General features: G+C 55.5%; 2 protein-coding genes across 2 annotated transcripts in view; one reads left to right on the plus strand and one right to left on the minus strand.

Annotated features, from left to right (window-relative positions):
* Window positions 1-938: 938 nt before the first annotated feature.
* Window positions 939-13,897, plus strand: LOC129694272 (adenylate cyclase type 3-like; the record flags this gene model as incomplete). The annotated part of the gene is given in 9 exon segments (XM_055630989.1): window positions 939-1,018; window positions 1,021-1,181; window positions 5,011-5,092; window positions 5,336-5,494; window positions 6,400-6,546; window positions 6,665-6,772; window positions 6,950-7,079; window positions 11,124-11,248; window positions 13,205-13,897. Coding segments are annotated over 9 exon segments (1,175 nt in total), but the record flags the coding sequence as incomplete, so codon positions are not given.
* A 60-nt stretch (window positions 13,898-13,957) lies between these two features.
* The window catches only part of cenpo (centromere protein O), a 12,455-nt gene continuing 4,734 nt past the window's right edge, over window positions 13,958-21,678 (minus strand). The window contains exons 3-7 of the mRNA XM_055630986.1: window positions 20,682-20,814; window positions 20,230-20,492; window positions 19,064-19,229; window positions 17,381-17,517; window positions 13,958-14,017 (exon numbers count right to left, since the gene is read on the minus strand). Of these exons, the coding sequence (XP_055486961.1) occupies window positions 13,958-14,017; window positions 17,381-17,517; window positions 19,064-19,229; window positions 20,230-20,492; window positions 20,682-20,814 (759 nt within the window). The remainder of the gene's footprint in view (window positions 14,018-17,380; window positions 17,518-19,063; window positions 19,230-20,229; window positions 20,493-20,681; window positions 20,815-21,678) is intronic.

Below are 21,678 nucleotides of genomic sequence, written 5' to 3' on the forward strand. Positions count from 1 at the left end.
CTGTGTGTTTGTGGGTGGTGGTGGCTTTGTGGTTGGGGGCTGCCGTGTGTGTGTGTGTGGGTGGGGGCTGTGGTGGGTGGTCGTTGTTGGGCTGTGTGTGTGTGTGTGGTGGGCTGGTGTGTTATGTGTTGGGGGCTGTTGTATTTTGTGGGTGGGGGCTGTGTGGTCTGTGGTGGGTGTGTGTGGGGGTGTGTGTCAAACAGGGCTGTGTGGGGCTGTGTGGTGTGGGGCTGTGTGTGTGGGGTACGGCTGTGTGTTTTTGTGGGCTGTGTGTGCTTGGTTGTGGGTGTTGGCTGTGTGTGGTGGTCTGTTGTGTGGGTGTGTGGGGGCGTGTGGGAGGGGTGTGCTGTGTGTGTGATGTGGGTGGGGGGCTGTGTGTCTGTTTGTGTGTGTTGTGTGGGGGCGTGTGTGGTGTTGTGGGCTGTGTGTTGTGGGTGTGTGTTTTGGGGCTGTTTGTGTGGGGGTGGGGGCGTTGTGTGTGTGGTGTGGGGTGGTGGATGTGTGTCTGTGTGTTGGGGGTGGGGGCTGTGTGTGTGTAATGGTGGGGTCTGTGGGTTGGGGTGGGGCCTGTGTGTGTGTGGGGGTGGGGGCTTGTGTGTGGGGGTGGGGTGGGGCTGTGTGTGTAGTGTGTGTGTGGGGGCTGTGTGTGGGGTGGGGGCTGTGTTGTGTGTGTGGGGTGGGGCTGTGTGTGTTTGTGTGGGTGTTGGGCTGTGTAGTGGGTGTGGGGGGGGGCTGTGTGTTGGGTGGTTTACTGTGTGTGTGTGTGTGTGTGGTGGCTTGTGTGTGGGGTTGGTTGTCGTGTGTTTTGATTGGGGTGGGGGCTGTGGTGCTGTGTGTGTGTGTGTGGGTTGTGTGGTGGAGGGCTGGTGTATGGTGTGGGGGCTGTGTGAGCGGTGTCTGTGTTTGCCCATCACTGTTTTCTGTGTCCTGCTCCCCAGGTGGTGGTGCGTGCAAGGGTGGGTTGCTGTTGCTAGGTGTAAACGTGAGTGTGACGGGCGTGCCGATGGGTTTGTGTGGGCTGCCCCGGGTACCAGGAGTTACCAGGCCCATGTGGTGGTGCTGCTACTGATGGGCACCACCATGCTGGTGCAGGCCAGTCACATGGTGAAGACAGCTCTCATGCTAGTGACCGGACTCACCTACACCCTGCTCACCACCCCGGGCTGGGGACATCTACACAGGTATGTGGAACGGGGGGGCAAGCACCTTGCAACATGTGCTGGGTGGGGGGGGGTTCTGGGGGAGAGGGCCCTTGTAGAGGGAGCGGGATGGGGCCATGTGGTAGCACACGCCATGGACATGTGTGTCTATGTGTGGGTGTGTGTGTGTGTCAGTGTGTGTGTGTGTGTGTGTGTGTGTGTGTGTGTGTGTGTGTGTGTGTGTGTGTGTGTGTGTGTGTGTGTGTGTGTGTGTGTGTGTGTGTGTGTGTGTGTGTGTGTGTGGGTGTGTGTGTGGGTGTGTGTGTGTGTGTTGGTGTGTGTGTGTGTGTGTGTGTGTGTGTGTGTGTGTGTGTGTGTGTGTGTGTGTGTGTGTGTGTGTGTGTGTGTGTGTGTGTGTGTGTGTGTGTGTGTGTGTGTGTGTGTGTGTGTGTGTGTGTGTGTGTGTGTGTGTCAGTGTGTGTGTGTGTGTGTGTGTGTGTGTGTGTGTGTGTCAGTGTGTGTGTGTGTGTGTGTCAGTGTGTGTGTGCGTGTGTGTGTGTGCGTGTGACAGTGTGTGTGTGTGTGTGTCAGTGTGTGTGTGTGTGTGTCAGTGTGTGTGTGTATGTGTGTCAGTGTGTGTGTCCCGGTGTATGTCTGTGTGTGTGTGTGTGTGTCAGTGTGTGTGTGTGTGTGTCAAGTCATAGTGTCACGGGGACGTTGCGATTGTGTCATACAACATAAAACCAGGCCCTTCAGCCCAACTTGCCCGTGCTGACTAAGGTGCCCCATCTACATTGATGCCACCTTTGGCTCATCCCTCTAAACCTTTGCTATCCATGTACCTGTCTAAATATCTTTTAAATGCTGTTATAGTCCCAGCCACAACTATCTCCTCTGGTAACTTGTTCCATACACCCACCACTCTCTGTGTGAAAATTGTACCCTTCAGGTTCCTATTAAATCTTTCACCTGCTCAGGGCAAAATACTCTTCATTCACGTGATTTATTCCTCTCATGATTTTATACACCTGTATAAGATCACCCCTCATCCTCCTGCGCTCCAAGGAACAGAGCCCTAGCCTGCCCAATAGCACCCTATAGCTCCGGCCAATATCCTTGTAAATCTTCGCTGCACTCTTTCCAGTTTAACAACATCCTTCCCATAGCAGGGTGACCAAAACTGAACACAGCACTAGAAAAGTGGCCTCACCAACGTCCGGGGTTAGGACAAGGTTGGTTTTCTGTGATGCGGACCAGCCTGCAGCTTGGCCAGGATGTACACAGTGAATCGCAGGGTCCTGGAGTTTTTGGTTTAGTTTAGATGCAGCGCGGAAACAGGCCCTTCAGCCCATCGAGTCCGCACTGACCAGTGATCCCCACAAACGTACACTATCCCACACACACACTAGGCAGAATTTACAATTCATGCAAAGCCATTAACCTACGCCTCTGGAGCGTGGGTGGAAACCGAAGATCTCGGAGAAAACCCACGTGGATCACTGGGATAACGTACAAAATCCGTACAGACAGCTCCCGTAGTCAGGATCGAACTCGGGTCTCTGGTGCTGTGAGGCAGCAGCTCTACCCGCTGCGCTACCAGAATGTTATAGAACAGAAAGATGGAGGGGTGCAGATAATTAGTTCTCTGAATGTTCAGTTTAGTTTATTGTCACGTGTAACGAGGTACAGAGAAAAGCTTTTGTTGCGTGCTATCCAGTCAGTGGAAAGACAATACATGATTACAATCGAACCATTTACAGTGTATAGATACATGATAAGGGAATAACGTTTAGTGCAAGGTAAAGCCAGCAAAGGCCGATCAAGGATAGTCCGAGGGTCACCAATGAGGTAGATAGTAGTTCAGCACTGCTCTCTGGTTGTGGTAGGATGATTGAATTGCCTGATAACAGCTGGGAAGAAACTGTCCCTGAATCTGGAGGTGTACGTTTTCACACCAAGGCAGAAGGGTCAGGGTGCGAATCGTCCTTGATTATGCTGCTGGCCTTGCCGAGGCAGCGTGAGGTATAAGTGGAGTCAATGGAAGGGAGGTTGGTTTGTGTGATGGTGTGGGCTGCGTCCACAATTCACTACGATTTCTTGCGGTCTTAGATGGAGATATTCCCAAACCAAGCTGTGATGCATCCTGACAAAAATGCTTTCTATAGTGTATCTGTAGTTGGTGAGAGTTGTAGGGGGCATGGCAAACTTCCTAAGCCTTCTAATACAGTCGAGGCGTTGGTGTGCTTTTGGTCGTTGATTCAATATAGGTGGCCCAGGAGAAGTTGGTGCTGATATTGACTCCTAAGTATTTCAACCATCTCTACTTTGGCACCGTCAATGCAAACTGGGGAATGTGAACCGCTTCACTTCCTAAAGTCTATCACTATCTCCTTTGTCTTGCTGACATTGAGAGAAAGGTTGTTGACTCCACACCAGGACACGAGGTTCTCAATCTCCCTCCTGTACTCCGTCTCATCATTATTTAATATCCGGCCCACAATGTTGGTGTCGTCTGCGAATTTGAACATGAATTAGATTTGGCCATGGCTGCACAGTGGTGGGTGAACAAGGAGTAAAGAAGGGGCTGAGAACGTATCCTTGTGGAGCACCAGTGTTGAGGATGATTTGTCCCCTATCCTCATTGATTGGGGTCTGTTGGTCAGGAAGTCGAGGATCCAGTTGGAGAGATGAGTGGTGACACCAAGTCCCGCTAGTTTGGTGATGAGCTTGGATGGTGTAATGATGTTAAAGGCAGAGCTGCAGTCTATGAATAGGAGTCTGATGTAGGTGTCTCTCTTATCCAGGTGTTCTAGGGATGAGTGTAGGGCCAGGGCGATGGCATAGTCTGTGGGCCTGTAGTGGCGGTAGGTGAACTGCAGTGGGTCATGGCCGCTGGGTAGACTGGATTTAATGCGTTCCATAACTAGCCTCTCAAAACATGGTGCCACCACATGTTGGACAGGGTGGTGAAGGAAGCACACTATGCACTTGTTTCATCAGAGGGGGAGTGGTCAGAGCGATGTCACAGCGGTATGGGAGGCTGGTGAGAGAATCTTGCTGTGGTTAAGCTGGCAAGGGGTGCAGGAAGGGGGGGGCTGGTAAAGAATGAGTACATAAGATTTTTGCCTCCACCACAGTGAGGAGGTGTTTGGAGGACTCACTGTGGTGGATGTTAATTTGTGTTTATTGTTGTTTATTATTGTATCATTGTATGTATGACTGCAGGCACGAAATTTCGTTCAGACCGTAAGGTCTGAATGACAATAAAGGAAATTCAATTCAATTCATTATGCTTGCTTACATAGATCGGGGAGGGGGGGCATTGCGTATAAGACATGCTGCAGCTTTATGGGACTTTGGTCAGCCTACATGTGGAGTATTGCAGGCAGTTCTGGTAGCCCCATTACAGGAAGGATGAGGAGGCTTTGGAGAGGGTGCAGAGGTGGTTTACCAGGGTGATGCCTGATTTAGAGGGCATCAGCTACAGGGAGAGGTTGGACAGGCGAGGATTGTTTTCTCTGGAATGCCGGAGGTTGCGGGCAGACCCGATGGAGGTACATAAAACTATGAGGGGCAGAGATAGGGTAGACAATCAGAACCTTGTTCCCCAGAGTGGAAATATCAAAGACTAGTTAAGGCAAGAGGGGCAATGATTAAAGATGTTGGTGGTGGCCTGGAGCGTGCTGCCGGAGTGGTGGTGGAGGCAGGTACCACATGGATATGCGGGGATATCTTGCCATCAGGCAGATCTTGCCATCACGTTCGGCACAGGCAGTGTAGGTCGAAGAGCCTGTTTTACCGGCAGGGCCACCGACTGATGGGCCTTGACAATGAGCCTGGGGTGTGCTGACCTCTGACCTCTGCCCCACAGGTCACCGGCGGTTCCCTCTCACTATCTGACCATCGCCACCATCTTCCTCATGATTCTCAGTCTCTACTGCTTCACCCGGCACGTGAGTGACCACCACGGGGAGAGTGACCCGCACTGACCCCTGACCTGCACCGACCCCTAGCCCACACTGACCCCTGACCCGCACGGACCCCTGACCCGCACGGACCCCTGACCTACACTGACTCCTGACCCGCCCTGACCTCTGGCCCACACTGACCCCTGACCCGCACCGACCCCTGAGACGCACTGACCCCTGACCCACACTGCCCCCTGACCCGCACTGCCCCCTGCCCCTTGCCCACAGGTGGAGAAGTTGGCGCGGACCCTGTTCCTGTGGAAGATGGAGGTCCATGAGCAGAAGGAGCGTCTGTCTGGAATGCGGCGGCGTAACGAAGCCCTGGTCACCAACATGTTGCCCGAGCACGTGGCCCGACACTTCCTGGGCCCCGCACGCCGGCACGAGGTACCCCCCCCCCCACAACCCCACAACCCCAACCCCTCCCCCCACAACCCCTCAATCCATCACCCCCCAACCACTCCCCCAACCCATCCCCCCCAACCCCTCCCTCCCAACCCCTCACCTCCCCAACCCCTCACCTCCCAACCCCTCCCCCCCAACCCCTCACCTCCCAACCCCAACCCCTCCCCCCCAACCCCTCACCTCCCAACCCCAACCCCTCCCCCCCAACCCCTCACCTCCCAACCCCTCCCCCCCCAACCCCTCACCTCCCAACCCCTCACCTCCCAACCCCAACCCCTCCCCCCCAACCCCTCACCTCCCAACCCCTCCCCCACCAACCCCTCACCTCCCAACCCCTCACCTCCCAACCCCAACCCCTCCCCCCCAACCCCTCACCTCCGAACCCCTCCCCCCCAACCCCTCACCCTCCCAACCCCAACCCCCTCACCCCCCAACCCCTCCTCCCCCAACCCCAACCCTCTCCCCAACACCAACCCCTCACCCCCCACCCCCAACCCTCACCCCCAACCCCAACCCCTCCCCCACCCCTCAATACTCTGCCTCACCCCCTTCCTGACTCACCGCCCTGGATAAAACTCCCCCCTCCCCTAACCCGACACCCTCCGCTGGGTTACCCCACGCCACCCCCCACCCCCCGGTTACCAACATGCTGACCCTGCCCGGATAACCCCCTCCCAAGATACCCCTCTCCCTAACCCACCCTCTCACCCCCTCACCCTGCCCCTCATCTCCCCCGTGTCCTCGCCACTCTGTGCCCCCCTGGGTGGGTGGACATTGCATAACGGGGTGGAGTGCTGCTCACTGCCTCCCCCGTGGCCGGACAATGTGCTGCCGGCTGTGCCCCGTGTGTGATGTGTGGGGGTCTCTCTCACTCTCTCTCTCCACAGGAGCTGTACAGCCAGGCGTACGATGAGGTGGGGGTGATGTTCGCCTCCATCCCCAACTTCTCCGACTTCTACACGGAGGAGAGCATCAACAACGGCGGCATCGAGTGCCTGCGCTTCCTCAACGAGATCATCTCTGACTTTGACGGGGTGAGGGTAGGGGGGGATGGATGGGGGGGAGGATTGGGAGAGGGTCAGGGGCAGTGAGACTCCTGCGACAGCTCTCTCTCCATTTACCCCTCCCTCTCTCTCTCTCTCCCCCCCACAGTTACTGGAGCAGCCACAGTTCCAGACAATCACCAAGATCAAGACCATCGGCAGCACCTACATGGCAGCGTCCGGTCTCATCCCGGAGCCCAGCCCCGGCCCCGGCACGGTAGGGCCACGCACCCACCGCCCACCCTGTAACGGCCCCTGGATGTGAAACCCCCCGATCTCCACTGTGATGTGTCTATGTCTGTGGGAGGTGTTGCCCTGGGTTCTCCTCAATGGTGATGGGCCCTGGTGTTACAGAGGGAGGTGGCCCACAGTGACGGGTCTTCCTGTGTTACAGAGGGAGGTGCCGCTCTGTGCCCGGGACCGCTGGCAACACCTGGCTGATCTGACTGAATTTGCCCTCGCCATGAAGGTGGCCTTGATGAACATCAACTACCAGTCCTTCAATAACTTCATGCTTCGCATCGGTGAGGGTGGGGGAGAGAGGAGGGATGAGGGGGGGGAGAGGGGGTGAGGGGTGAGGGGGGGAGAGAGGGGGGGAGGGTGGGGGAGAGGGGGTGAGAGTGGAGAGGGGGGTGGGGTGGGGGGAGGGGTTGGGGAGAGGAGAGAGGGGGGGGGGGAGGTGAGAGAGGGGGTGAGGGTGGTGAGAGGGGGGTGAGGGGTGGGAGAGAGGAGAGAGGGTGGGGGAGAGGGAGGAGGAGTGGGGGGGGGGTGGGGGTGAATGGGGTGGGGGAGAGGGGGTGAGGGGTGGGGGGAGAGGGGGTGAGGGTGGGGGGGAGAGGGGGTGAGGGTGGGGAGGGGGTGGTGGTGGGGTGGAGAGAGGGGTGGGGGGTGGGGGGGAGAGGGGGTGAGGGGTGGAGAGAGGGGGAGGGAGGGGGGGAGAGGGGGGGTGAGGGGGGGGAGAGGGGGTGGGGGTGGGGGGGGGGAGGGGGTGAGCTTTGTTCTGGACCTGTGTACTGAGGTAGTGTCCTTGTCTGTGTGCTGTCCAGTCAAATCAAACATGAGTACAGTCACACGCACCATGTGCAGTACAACAGAGGGTGCAAACGGACGGAGACCAGAGTGCAGAGTGTAGTAACCACAGGAGATGCAACACCTGTCCCTTTACTTCTTGAAACATGCAGAATATTGAAAGGCAAAGATAGAGTGGATGTGGAGAGAATGGCTCCACTGGTGGGAGAGTCTCACAGCCTCAGAATTAATGGGCGCTCTTTTAGAAAGGAGGTGAGGAGGAACTTCTTTAGTCAGAGGGTAGTTAATCTGTGGAACTCATTGCCACGGAGGACTGTGGAAGTCAAGTCAGTGGATATTGTTGGCAGAGATAGACAATTCTTGATGAGAGCGGGTGTCAAGGGTTATGGGTAGAAGGCAGGAACATGTGATTAGGAAGCAGAGATCAGCCATGATCAGAGAGTGGTGAATCTCTGGAACTCTCTGCCACAGAGGGTAGTTGAGGCCAGTTCATTGGCTATATTTAAGAGGGAGTTAGATGTGGCCCTTGTGGCTAAGGGGATCGGGGGTTATGGAGAGAAGGCAGGTACGGGATACTGAGTTGGATGATCAGCCATGATCATATTGAATGGCGGTGCAGGCTCGAAGGGCCGAATGGCCTACTCCTGCACCTAATTTCTATGTTTCTATGATTGAATGGCGGATTAGACTCGATTGGCCGAATGGCCTAACTCCTATTACTTGTGAATCTCCTCCCTTGACTTTGCCCAAGGACCCTGACAGTCTGTTCAGGTGAGGCAGAGGTTCACTTGCACCTCCTCCAACCTCAACGACTGTATCCGCTGTTCCAGGTGAGACCAAGCGCAGGCTCGGCGATCGTTTCGCTGAACACCTCCGCTCAGTCTGCCTAAACCTCCCTGATCTCCCGGTTGCCAAACACTAACTCCCCTTCGCATTCCCACACTGACCTTTCTGCCCTGGGCCTCCTCCTCCAGTGAGGCTGGACGTGAATTGGGGGTGATAAGGTTCACTACTTAATAAACAGACAACTCACAAAAACGTTAGGTAGACCAGCTCAAGCTTTACTGGTCACCGGCCGGGAAGTGACGGGGATGCACTAGTCAAGTAAGCAACACAGACACTTGACTTGCATGATGTTTTATACTATGTGTTTGTCACTTAGTCACATTCCAAAGATGTTAGTCATGGTCAGAGATACAGTCAATATACCTTACCACTATCTCTTGTTAATTGGTAGTCACATTTCAAAGGCATCGGTCATTGTCTCAATACACAGCAAGCTGAGGTAAGCCCGGGCTAGTGTCTCTCTCTTATCAATCCACTGGAGAAAGCCTGCTTGAGACAAGATATAAGCTATAACCTAGTCCGGGATTCCATTATGTATCTTTTAGATATTTAAAAGCATTTAACCTTTTCAGGGGAACACCACCTCATATTTTGCTTGGGCAGCTTACACCCCAGCGGTATGAACATTGACTACTAACTTCAGATAGCCTTTGCTTTCCCTCTCTCCGGCCCTCCCACACCCTTATCGGCCTGCTAGTTTCACCCTTCATATCCCTTTATTATTACCTCTTCCACAGCCAACAATGGACCATTGTGTGCTCCACCTTTCCTTGGTCATTGGTGCTGTGTTGATTTGTTCTGCACCTTTTCACACCTCAAGATTCAAGATTCAATTTAATTGTCATTTGGACCCCTTGAGGTCCAAACGAAATTACGTTTCTGCAGCCATACGTTACAAACAAATAGACCCAAGACACAACATAATTTTACATAAACATCCATCACATCGCTGTGATGGAAGGCCAAAAGAACTTATCTTTCCACTGCACTCTGCCCCCCCCCGCTGTCAGAGTCAAAGTCAAAGCCCCCGGCTGGCGATGGCGATTGTCCCGCGGCCATTAAAGCCACGCCAGGTGGTACGAGGTCGCACACCGGGTCTTGGTGTTGGAGCCCCCAGCGTGCGTTCGCAGAGTCCCGCGGCCATTCCAAGCCGCGCGGGGCGGTGATGTAAGACCCCGCTCCAGGAGCTCTTCGACCCCGCAACTCGGGCGGGAGAAGTCGCCGTTGCGAGAGCCCTGAAAAGCGGTCTCCCTCCAGGGACCCGCGGGCTCCCGGTGCCGCCGTCCGCAAGACCCGCAGTTGCAGCCTCCGAATCTCCGGAGGTCGGCCGCAGCAGCAGCAGCGCTCCACACCGCTCCACCTGCTCTGGACTCGGCCAGCTCCGCGACGGTGAGGTGAGTCGTCGGAACCAGAGTCCCCGGTCTTCTCTTGTTGGAGGCCGCTCCTCGTTGCAGCCCCAACGACAACGGAGACCCGACAAGAAAAGGTCGGGTCTCCCATGCAGGGAGAGATTTAAAAGTTACCCCCTCCCTCCCACCCCACACACACCCCAACAAAAAATAACAAAAAACTACATAAAAACATAGACAAAAAATAATAAAAACGCGGACGGGCTGCAGAGGCCGCTGCTGACGAGAGTCGCGCCGCCTAATATTCCTCTAGTATTCCTCTCTAACGACTCTCAGTCTGAAGAAGGGTCTAGATCCAAAAACGCCACCTATTCCTTCTCTCCAGAGATGCTGCCTGACCCGCTGAGTTACTCATATATTTTTGGTGTAGATCAGCTTCTACAGTTCCTTCCTACAAAAGTCTTTGATTATGTTGGCTGCATTCCTGAGGCAGCGTGAAGTGTAGATGGAGTCAATGGTGGGGAGTGTGGTCTGTGTGATGGACTGGGCTACATCTACAATGGTGGGGGGTGTGGTCTGTGTGATGGACTGGGCTACATCTACAATGGTGGGGAGTGTGGTCTGTGTGATGGACTGGGCTACATCTACAATGGTGGGGAGTGTGGTCTGTGTGATGGACTGGGCTACATCTACAATGGTGGTGAGTGGAGTCTGTGTGATGGACTGGGCTACAGTCACGAGTGTGGGGAGTGTGGTCTGTGTGATGGGCTGGGCTACATCTACAATGGTGGGGAGTGTGGTCTGTGTGATGGACTGGGCTACATCTACAATGGTGGGGAGTGTGGTCTGTGTGATGGACTGGGCTACATCTACAATGGTGGGGAGTGTGGTCTGTGTGATGGACTGGGCTACATCTACAATGGTGGGGAGGGTGGTCTGTGTGATGGGCTGGGCTACATCTACAATGGCGGGGAGTGTGGTCTGTGTGATGGACTGGGCTACATCTACAATGGTGGGGAGTGTGGTCTGTGTGTGATGGACTGGGCTACATCTACAATGGTGGGGAGTGTGGTCTGTGTGATGGGCTGGGCTACATCTACAATGGTGGGGAGTGGAGTCTGTGTGATGGACTGGGCTACATCTACAATGGTGGGGAGTGTGGTCTGTGTGATGGGCTGGGCTACATCTACAATGGTGGGGAGTGTGGTCTGTGTGATGGACTGGGCTACATCTACAATGGTGGGGAGTGGAGTCTGTGTGATGGACTGGGCTACAGTCACGAGTGTGGGGTGGGGGATCTCGCGGCCATGGACTCAAGTCTCCCTGTTTCGGTGTTTGGGACAGGAATGAACAAGGGCGGTGTCCTGGCTGGGGTGATTGGTGCTCAGAAACCCCACTATGATATCTGGGGCAACACCGTGAATGTGGCCAGCCGCATGGAGTCCACCGGGCAGGTTGGCAACATCCAGGTGAGTGGACAACACACAACCACAGTATCAGCATCACACCAACCCATCCCATCTGCCCGCACATACCCCCTATCCCTCCATCCCCCACACACCCATGTGCCTATCCAAATCCCTCTTCAACACCACTATCCTATCTGTCTCCAGTGTAAAGAACTTGCCTCTCACCTTAAAGCATCGCACTCTAGTCCTTGATATTCCCACCCTGGGGAAAAGGTTCTGACTTTCTACCCCATCTACACCGCTAAAACATTTTATTTGCCTATCAGGTCTCCCCTCAACCTCTGACATCGCAGAGAAAAAAACAATCCAAGCCTGTGCACCCTCTCCTTATAGTGAATGCCCTCTAACCCTGACACCATTCTGGTGATCTCTCTTGCAGCCGATGCACGGCCCCCAGTCACAGCCCAACAAGGTTCAATGCATTCAGTGCTGGCTTTGTACATCGGCGGTGGAGTGACGTTAGCAGATTGCAATCGTGTGGGTCTGTGCACCCACAGTCTGTATACCCACAGCCTGTACCCAGTTAGTGTACCCAGTCTGTACCCAGTCAGTGCCCAGTCAGTGTACCCACAGTCTGTACCCAGTTTGCCCAGTCAGTGTACCCACAGTCTGTACCCAGTCAGTGTACCCACAGTCTGTGCCCAGTCAGTGTACCCACAGTCTGTGCCCAGTCAGTGTACCCACAGTCTGTACCCAGTCAGTGTACCCACTGTCTGTACCCAGTCAGTGTACCCAGTCAGTGTACCCAGTCAGTGTTCCCACAGTCAGTACCCAGTCGGTGTACCCAGTTTGTACCCAGTCAGTGTACCCACAGTCTGTACCCAGTCAGTGTGTCCACAGTCTGTACCCACAATCAGTCAGTGTACCCACAGTCTGTACCCAGTCTGTACCCAGAGTCAGTGTACCCAGTCTGTGCACAGTGTACCCATAGTCAGTGTACCCACAGTCTGTACCGTCAGTGTACCCACAGTCTGTACCCAGTCAGTGCGCACCCACAGGCTGTACCCACAATCAGTTTACCCAGTCAGTGTGTCCAGTCTGTACCCAGTCAGTGTACCCACAGTCTGTACCCCAGTCAGTGTACCCACAGTGTGTACCCAGTCTATACCCACAGTGTACCCAGTCAGTGCCTCAGATTGCCAGGGTCTCCCAGACTGAACTGCTGCCACCTAGGCCGTATCCTGGTGAATCTGCGCTGGTTGCTCCTCACTGCCACCCCATTCTTCCTGGCGTGACCAGAACACCCCCTCCCCCGTGTTGTGACCAGCGTTTGTCCAGTTACACATGACCACCCACCATTTACATTCCACACTCTGACCCACAAGACACAGCGCACACTCTCTTCCCCACCCTGGCTACCTGCATTGCCACTCTCAGGTCTTGACCCCCAGGGTCCTTGTGTCCTTCTATGCTCACCAACGTGCACTGTGCCCTCAGCTCATAGCTGCAATGAACCAGCATCTGCCCACACTCTCCATCTTGTCTGTACGCTGCTGCATCTTCATGGTCACGGTGCGCGCAGCGGTAGAGTTGCTGCCTTACAGCGAATGCAGCGCCGCAGACCACGGGTTCAATCCCGACTACGGGTTCTGTCTGTATAGTTTGTATGTTGTCCCCGTCACCTGCGTGGGTTTGCTCCCAGATCTTCGGTTTCCTCCCTCACTCCAAAGTGCAGGTTTGTAGATTAATTGGCTTGGTGTAAATGTAAAAATTGTCCCTAGTGTGTGTAGGATAGTGTTAGTGTGTGTGGACCGCTGGTCAGCATGGACCCGGTGGGCCGAAGGGCCTGTTTCCGTGCTGTATCTCTAAACTAAACATGGGTCATACATAAATATCATAGAATGAGATGGGGTTTGGGGTGGTGGGTGTCATTGTGCAGACGGGGGGGGGGGGGGGGGTTGCGGGCCAGAGTGGTGGGGGGGTACCCAGTCTGCTGACCTCTCCCCCATGTTACAGGTGGTGGAGGAGACATACCTGGTGCTGAAGGACTACGGCTTCCGGCTGGTGCGCAGGGGGCCCGTCTTTGTCAAGGGCAAGGGCGAGCTGATCACCTACCTGGTGAAGGGCCGCGAGAGGCAGGGCTCCTTCCTCAGCGGCTCATCCGTCACCCTGCCCCACCAGGTGGTGGACAACACCTGACACCCCAGTGGCACGGGACGGCAGGAGCGACACAGCAGGAGAGAGGGGCAGGAGGCTGGGACCAGGGTACGGGACAAGATGGGTGGAGGTGCCCTGGGAGGCTATCTGGTGGTGATCACAGAGCCCCCTCCCTCACACAGGGGAATCCTGCACCCTTCTCCACACAAGAGAAAGGGATTCAATGTCCCAACCCGCATCCTCAAAGACCAGCAAGAGCAAGGTGCCTGGAGAATGCATCATGACAGGGGATGGGTGAAATATTCTCTTGCTGTGGTATGTTCCCTGGCTGCAAGCTGGGGATACTGTAGCGTGTTCTGTGGCTGGGAATGCTGTGGGATATTCCCTGGCCGGGAATGCTGTGGGATATTCGCTGGCGGGGTGTTCCCTGGCTGGGAATTCTGCAGGCGTTCCCACGTTGTGTGTGCGTACACCAGGTTTTACTCGTTCGTGGTGCAGCAATTTGGTGAGGGTGGGTGCAAAATAATGGCCAATTAATAAAGTTTGACAACTATTAAAGTGTTAGCGTGTGGTCATGAAACTAAAGCAAAATAGCAGAGGGCACGCTGCCTATCAGATGTGCCGCATGTTCAGGGTGTGCAGAGGAGGTGTCCTGATGCTGACTGGAGCTTCCTGGAATCAATAAGAATGGTGGCCGATTAGGAAAAGGGGAGATGCAACGAGACCTGGGTGTCATGGTAAACCAGTCATTGAAAGTAGGCATGCAGGTGCAGCAGGCAGTGAAGAAAGCGAATGGTATGTTAGCATCCATAGCAAAAGGATTTGAGTATAGGAGCAGGGAGGTTCTACTGCAGTTGTACAGGGTCTTGGTGAGACCACACCTGGAGTATTGCGCACAGTTTTGGTCTCCTAATCTGAGGAAGGACATTCTTGCCACACAGTACAGAGAAGATTCACCAGACTGATTCCTGGGATGTCAGGACTTTCATATGAAGAAAGACTCGGCTTATACTCGCTAGAATTTAGAAGATTGAGGGGGGATCTAATAGAAACTTACAAAATTCTTATGGGGTTGGACAGGCTAGATGCAGGAAGATTGTTCCCGATGTTGGGGAAGTCCAGAACAAGGGGTCACAGTTTAAGGATAAGGGGAAAATCGTTTAGGACCGAGATGAGAAAGACATTTTTCACAGAGTGTGGTGAATCTGGAATTCTCTGCCACAGAAGGTAGTTGAGGCCAGTTCATTGGCTATATTTAAGAGGGAGTTAGATGTGGCCCTTGTGGCTAAAGGTATCAGGGGGTATGGAGAGAAGGCAGGTACAGGATACTGAGTTGATCAGCCATGATCATATTGAATGGCGGTGCAGGCTCGAAGGGCCGAATGGCCTACTCCTGCACCTATTTTCTATGTTTCTATAACTAGCTCATTCATCTTGCTGACATTAAGGGAGGTTATTGTCCTGACACCATGTAATGACATTTTCTCTCTGTGGAAGGAGGAACTGCAGATGCTGGTTTAATCCATAGATAGACACAAAAAAGCTGGAGCCTGAAGAAGGGTCTCGACCCGAAACCTTGCCCGTTCCTTCTCTCCAGAGGTGCTGCCTGTCCCGCTGAGTTACTCCAGGGTTTTGTGTCTAACGTTCTCCACCTGGTTCCTGGCCTCCATCTTGTTAGTGTTCGTGGTTTGCCCCACCACAGTGGGCTGGCAATGGGGACTGGGCAGAATTTGGCGGCTCAGTGGTGAATGCACAGGGATAGCAGAGTCAGCAACTGAGAACGCATCCTCACGGGACATTGGGAATGATTGACCAACATGGGTGAGGTGAGTTGGTGGGCCAAGGCTGGCCTCTTTATCCACTGCCTCCTCACACCATGTAAACACAGTTTTATTCAACATCACAAACCTTTGACAGCACTGACAAACGACAGGCATCACATCAATGGTTGACTTCTCCCCAATGTATTACAACGGGGAAAGTAAGTGGAATACAGTGGGGAACCGTTTGCACTTTGCTCCCTCACATCGTTTGGCAACATTGATGGAGACTTGCTGCTTCCCGGCCCACAGCCCGTGCATTTAGCAGGGGAAGAGGCACCAATCACAACGCATCTGAAAGCCCACCTGCTGTGCGGCGCTCCCACACCCCGACCCCCCACACAGTGCTGCGCTCCCTCAACCCCGCCCCCCTCCACAGTGCGGCGTTAATAATAATAATAAATTTTATTTGTTGGGCGCCTTTCAGAAATCTCAAGGACACCTTACAGAGATTAACAGGAATATAAACATATAATCAGAATAAAATAAATAATAAAGACATCACAGAAACACAAATTAAAAACAGAATTCAGTCCAAAAACAAAAAATCAAAAACACAGTGTGAAGAGAGAGCAGCGGCAGCTAAAGCGCGCCAGCGTCCACTCTCCCTTCACGGCAGCCATCTTGGACACAGACTAACAGGATTACATTACAGACAAAAAAAAATCATTCCCCCACAATGGATACCACTGTGGGGGAAGGCACAATGTCCAGTCCCCAACCCCAAGTTCACCCAAAGTCAGGCCTATTGAGGCCACCGCAATTGCCTCTACAGAGGCCCGATGTTCCTGGCCGTTCTCACCGGGTGGTCTTGCCCCGGCATCGAGAGAGTCCTCTCAGCGGCTGGGCCACCTGGAACGGCCGCTTCCTAGCTGGAGACCGCGGCTTCCGAAGCCGACAAGGCCACGCCGGCCTGGAGCTCCCAGGCTCCCGATGTTGAAATCGGCGCCGCCCGCTCCACTCCGCAGACCCACAGCCCGGAGGTGTCGAACACAGCGGACACAGCTCACCAGAGCTCCAGCGCGTCAATCCAGCGCGGCGACCCAGGCAAGGCATCGCCCGCTCTGCGACAGCGCCCCAGCACTGCGCCGCCACCGAGGCCGAGGTGCTGGGCGGTCCCTGCCAGGAAACGGCGCTCCAAGCCCGCTGGTAGGCCACGAGGACGGGTCGATGGGCAGCCCGGAGAAAAAGCTGCCTCACTGACCAGGTAGGGATCTAGAAGTAAAATTGCCCCCTCCCCCCCCCCCCCCACATTTAAAAAGTCCATTTCTCCAACGGACGAAACACAGGATTTACTAAAAACTTTTTTTTAAAAAGCAAAGTAAACGGACGGCTGCTGGTTAGCAGCCGCTCCCCAAGATGGCTCCTCCTCCCGTTCCCTCACCCCCGACCCCACACAGTGCGGTGTTCCCTCACCCCCAACCCCCCCACACAGTGCGGCGCTCCCTCACCCCCCGCCCCCCCACACAGTGCGGTGTTCCCTCACCCCCGCCCCCCCCCCCCCACACAGTGCGGCGCTCCCTCACCCCCCGCCCCCCCCCCACCACAGTGCGGCGCTCCCTCACCCCCCCCCCCCCCCCCCCCTGTGTGGTTCCCTCACCCCCGAGTGCGGTCCCTCACCCCCCTGGCCCCCCCACACAGTGCGGCGCTCCCTCACCCCCAACCCCCCACACAGTGCGGTGTTCCCTCACCCCCAACCCCCCACACAGTGCGGTGTTCCCTCACCCCCAACCCCCCACACAGTGCGGCGCTCCCTCACCCCCAACCCCCCCACACAGTGCGGTGTTCCCTCACCCCCAACCCCCCCACACAGTGCGGCGCTCCCTCACCCCCAACCCCCCACCCCCACACAGTGCGGCGCTCCCCTCACCCCCGCCCCCCCACACAGTGCGGTGTTCCCTCACCCCCGCCCCCCCCCCCACACAGTGCGGCGCTCCCCCACCCCCACCCCCCCACACAGTGCGGTGCTCCCTCACACCCCCGCCCCCCCAACACAGTGCGGTGCTCCCTCACCCCCCCCCCCCCCACCCCCCCCCAGTGCGGTGCTCTCCCTCACCCCCGACCCCCCACACAGTGCGGCGATCCACCCCCGACCTCCCCAGTGCGGTGCTCCCCACCCCCGACCCCCCACCAGTGCGGTCTCCCTCCCCCCCCCCCCCCCCCAGTGCCGCCCTCACCCCCGCCCCCCCCTCCCACAGTGCGGCGTTTCCCTCACCCCGCCCCCTCCATTACTGAGCTTGGTACTGCCCCCCCCTTGGTCCTTGATGCTCTCCAGTGCCCGGTGCAGGTGCTGGCTCAGGAACAACTGCCGGTGATGCTCCAGTTTCTCCTGCATGCCCTCCTCCGCCGCTCCTGGAGTGCAGGGAAGAGATTGCAGTCAGCGGGAATCTCCCCCCCTCCCCCCCATGCCCCCCCCCCCCCCCCCCCCCCCCCCACCACCACAGAGATACCCCTGCCCACTTCAGCCTGGCGCTGCAGTGTTACCCATCTCACGCCCACTCGCTGGCATCCAGATCAATGGACAACACCAGCATTGCACCTTGCACTAACTCACACTGTGTTCCACCCTGAATAAACACAGTGTCAATACTCCTCCACCTCATGCACACACACAGTTCACCGCCCCAGGGCAACATACATACACAACACACATCTGGAGTATTGTGTGCAGTTTTGGTCTCCTAATTTGAGGAAGGACATCCTTACTATTGAAGCAGGGCAGCGTAGGTTCACCAGGTTAATCCCCGGGATGGCGGGACTGTCATATGAGGAAAGATTGAAAAGACTAGGCTTGTATTCACTGGAGTTTAGAAGAATGAGAGGGGCTCTTATAGAAACATATAAAATGATAAAATGATTGGACAAGCTAGATGCAGGAAACATGTTCCCAATGTTGGGTGAGTCCAGAACCAGGGGCCACAGTCTAAGAATAAAGGGGCCATTTAAAACCGAGATGAGCAAAAACTTTTTCACCCAGAGTTGTGAATTTATGGAATTCCCTGCCACAGAGGGCAGTGGAGGCTAATTCACTGGATGGATTTAAAAGAGAATTAGATAGTAGAGTTCTAGGGGCTAGTGGAGTCAAGGGATATGAGGAGAAGGCAGGCACGGGTTATTGATCGTGGATGATCAGCCATGATCACAATGAATGGCGGTGCTGGCTCAAAGGGCTGAATGGCCTCCTCCTGCACCTATTTTCATGTTTCTATCAAACCTGCATCTTCAGAACCCTCTCCCCTCCCCACATCTGGAGGGATGGAATGGGTGACGTTAAGGGGTCGAGACCCTTCTTCAGACTGAGAATCAGGGGAGGGGGAGACTAGAGATATGGAAGGGTAAGGTGTGAAAACGTCAGATCAAAGGCATTGTGCTCTAGAAAATGTAGAATGGATCATTGTTGGCTGAGGGGAAGGTGACAGCGAGGCATACAATCAGCAAAATTAATCAGAAGGACAGTGAAACTGGTGGGAGAACTAGGAAGGATGAGGGATGGAGAGAGAGGGAAAGCAAGGGCTATTTGAAGTTAGAGAAGTCAATGTTCATACCGCTGGGGTGTAAACTACCCAAGCGAAATATGAGGTGCTGTCCCTCCAATATGCGCTGGGGCTTCACTCTGACAGTGGAGACGGCCCGGGACAGAAAGGTCAGTGGGAATGGGAGGGGGAGTGAGGGTGTTTGGCAACCGGGAGATTGCGTAGGCCCTGGCAGACTGAGCGGAGGTGGAGGGGCTGGTTAGTAAGTTTGCAGGTCAGGGTACATGGGGCCGATGATAGAACACAGTACAGCACCCGCACAGGCCCATCGGCCCATCATGCTGGAGCTGACCACAATGCCATTACTGGGTGCACCTGTTGTCGTGCCGTACAGCTCCCCCGACTGTGACCCGCTCCACATGTACCGGTGCAGGTGACGGTGACTCTGGTGGGAAGGCAGCTGTTGAGATCCTCGTAGACCAGCTTCACCCGAATGTCCTGCTCTGTCTCCCCATCCCCCACGGGGTAGTGGAACCTCAGCAGGTTGTACGCCGTGTTCTTCCGAATCTGGCTGGTCCAGTCATAGTGTTCCTGGCACAGGGCACTGGTGTTAGTGGGTACATGTCACACCCGCCCGCAGGTAGCACACTCGGACAGTGTCCTTCACCCCTGGTCTGGAACACCATGCCACACAGCACTGGTGTCAGCGGGTACACATCACACACCCGCCCGCACATGGCACACTCTGACAGTTTCCTTCACCCTGCCCACCTTTGCCCCCAGGCCCACTTGTGCCAACCCATTTGGTGATCACGGTGGTGCAGCGGTAGAGTTGCTGCCTCACAGCGCCAGAGACCAGGGTTCTATCCCGACTGCGGGAGCTGTCTGTACGGAGTTTGTACATTGTCCCCGTGACCCGCGTGGGTTTATTCCGAGACCATTCTGTTTCCAACCACACTACAAAGATGTCCAGGTTTGTAGGTTAATTGGCTTGGGTTTGTATACTTGGTATAAGTGTAAATTGTCCCTCGTGTGTGTGTGTGTGTATAGGATAGTGTAAATGTGCCGGGATCGCTGGTCGGTGCCGACTCGGTGGGCTGAAGGGTCTGTTTCCGCGCTGTATCTCTAAACCGCTCCCCTCCTTGTCTGGACACATGCCAGCTCTCCATGCCCACTGACCCTAGGGTTCCCAGAGACCACCACTGCCGGTCCCCAGGGCTCTGGCACCCCATGTGTGGGGATCGATGGTTGGCACAGACTCAGTGGGCCAAAGGGCCTGTTTCAGCGCATCCACAACATCCATGCCTAGTGCCCGCATCAGGAGTGGGCCACTGAGGGAGCCCTCGACTCCACCCGCTGCCCAAAGGTCAGAGGCCACAACTGGAGGAGCGGCCCCTTCACACACCCAGTCGAGCTGCATTCGCACACACTCCAGGGGCACACTGACTGCTACAGGCTGCCTGGGGGAGCACTGGGCCAGCTACATCCACACGTCAGTACGCAGCCCGACACTAACCTACACCAACAGGCAGAGGGTGAAGAGGTATGCGGACATGCAGGGAGCAGTGGGGTAAGGGAGGGAAGGACCTACTTGCATCTGCTGCAGCTGGTATCGCCGGCTGACGTAGGCGTTCAGCATGCCGTGCACAGCCTCCAGGAACGCCGGCAGGTCGCGCTGCAGCAGCTCTCCAGCCGCCTGCTGCAGGGGGATGCAGGCAGGCAGGTTGTGGCGCAGCAGCTTGCGCGGCTGCTGCAGCCGCATGTCCAGCTGGTAGGAGTCCAGGTAGGTGCCCTCGTACGCAGTGTGGATGCAGACGCTCATGGTGCTGGAGTCTCGCAGCTCACCGCTGATCCCTGCAGAGGAAGCACCCCGTCAGTGGCAGCCAGCACTCCCCCTCACTCCCCCACCACCACCACCCCTACGCCTTCCCCCAGTTTCACACCTCCCCCCCCCCCAGTGTATCTCCATGCAGTGGGAGGGGGGGGGAGCTGCCGGTATCTCCCCCCCCCCCGGTCTGAGGGAGCTCTGTGCCCACCCCTCACCTGTCAGGCGGTAGACCTGGGCAAACCCTCGGAGTGGAGCCAGCTTCTCCCTCAGCACGGCAGCAGCAAGCTCCTCCTGGCCTGGCTGCCGGACGGAGCCCGACCCCATTTGCACCAGCAGCTCCTGCATGTCCTGCACACCAAGACAGAGAGTGGGAGAGTCATACAGTGTGGAAACAGGCACTTCAGCCCAACTTGCCCACACTAGCCAACGTGTCCCAGCTACACTAGTCCCACCTGCCTGCACTTGGCCCATATCCCTCCAAACCTGTCCTATCCATGTACCTGTCTAACTGTTTCTTAAACATTGGGATAGTCCCAGCCTCAATGACCTCCTCTGGCAGCTTGTTCCATCCACCCACCACCCTCTGTGTGGAAAACGTTACCCCTCAGATTCCTATTAAATCTTTTCCCCTTCACCTTTCACTTATGTCCACTGATCCTCGATTCACCTACTCTGGGCAAGAGTCAAGTCAAGTTTATTTGTCACATACACATACGAGATGTGCAGTGAAATGAAAGAGTCTACTTGATCTATTCCCATCATGATTTTATACGCCTCTATAAGATCTCCCCTCATCTTCCTGCGCTCCAAGGAATAGTCACAGCCTACTCAACCTCTCCCTATAGCTCACACCCTCTAGTCCTGGCAACATCCTCATGAATCTTCCAGCTTGACAATATCTTTCCTATAACATGGTGCCCAGAACCGAACACAATACTCTAAATGAGACTTCACCAACGTCTTATACAACTGCAACGTGACCTTCCAACTTCTATACTCAATACTTTATGTGATGAAGGCCAATGTGCCAAAAGCCTTTTTGACCACTCGATCCATCCGCGATTCCACCTTCAAGGAACCATGCACCTGTACTCCAAGATCCCTCTGCTCTACAACACTCCCCAGAGCCGACCATTCACTGTGTAGGTCCTGCCCATGTTAGACTTCCCAAAATGCAACACCTCACATTTCTCTGTATTAAATTCCATCAAC

The sequence above is a fragment of the Leucoraja erinacea genome, unplaced genomic scaffold (assembly GCF_028641065.1).
Source record: "Leucoraja erinacea ecotype New England unplaced genomic scaffold, Leri_hhj_1 Leri_596S, whole genome shotgun sequence".
NCBI classification, from domain to species: domain Eukaryota; kingdom Metazoa; phylum Chordata; class Chondrichthyes; order Rajiformes; family Rajidae; genus Leucoraja; species Leucoraja erinaceus.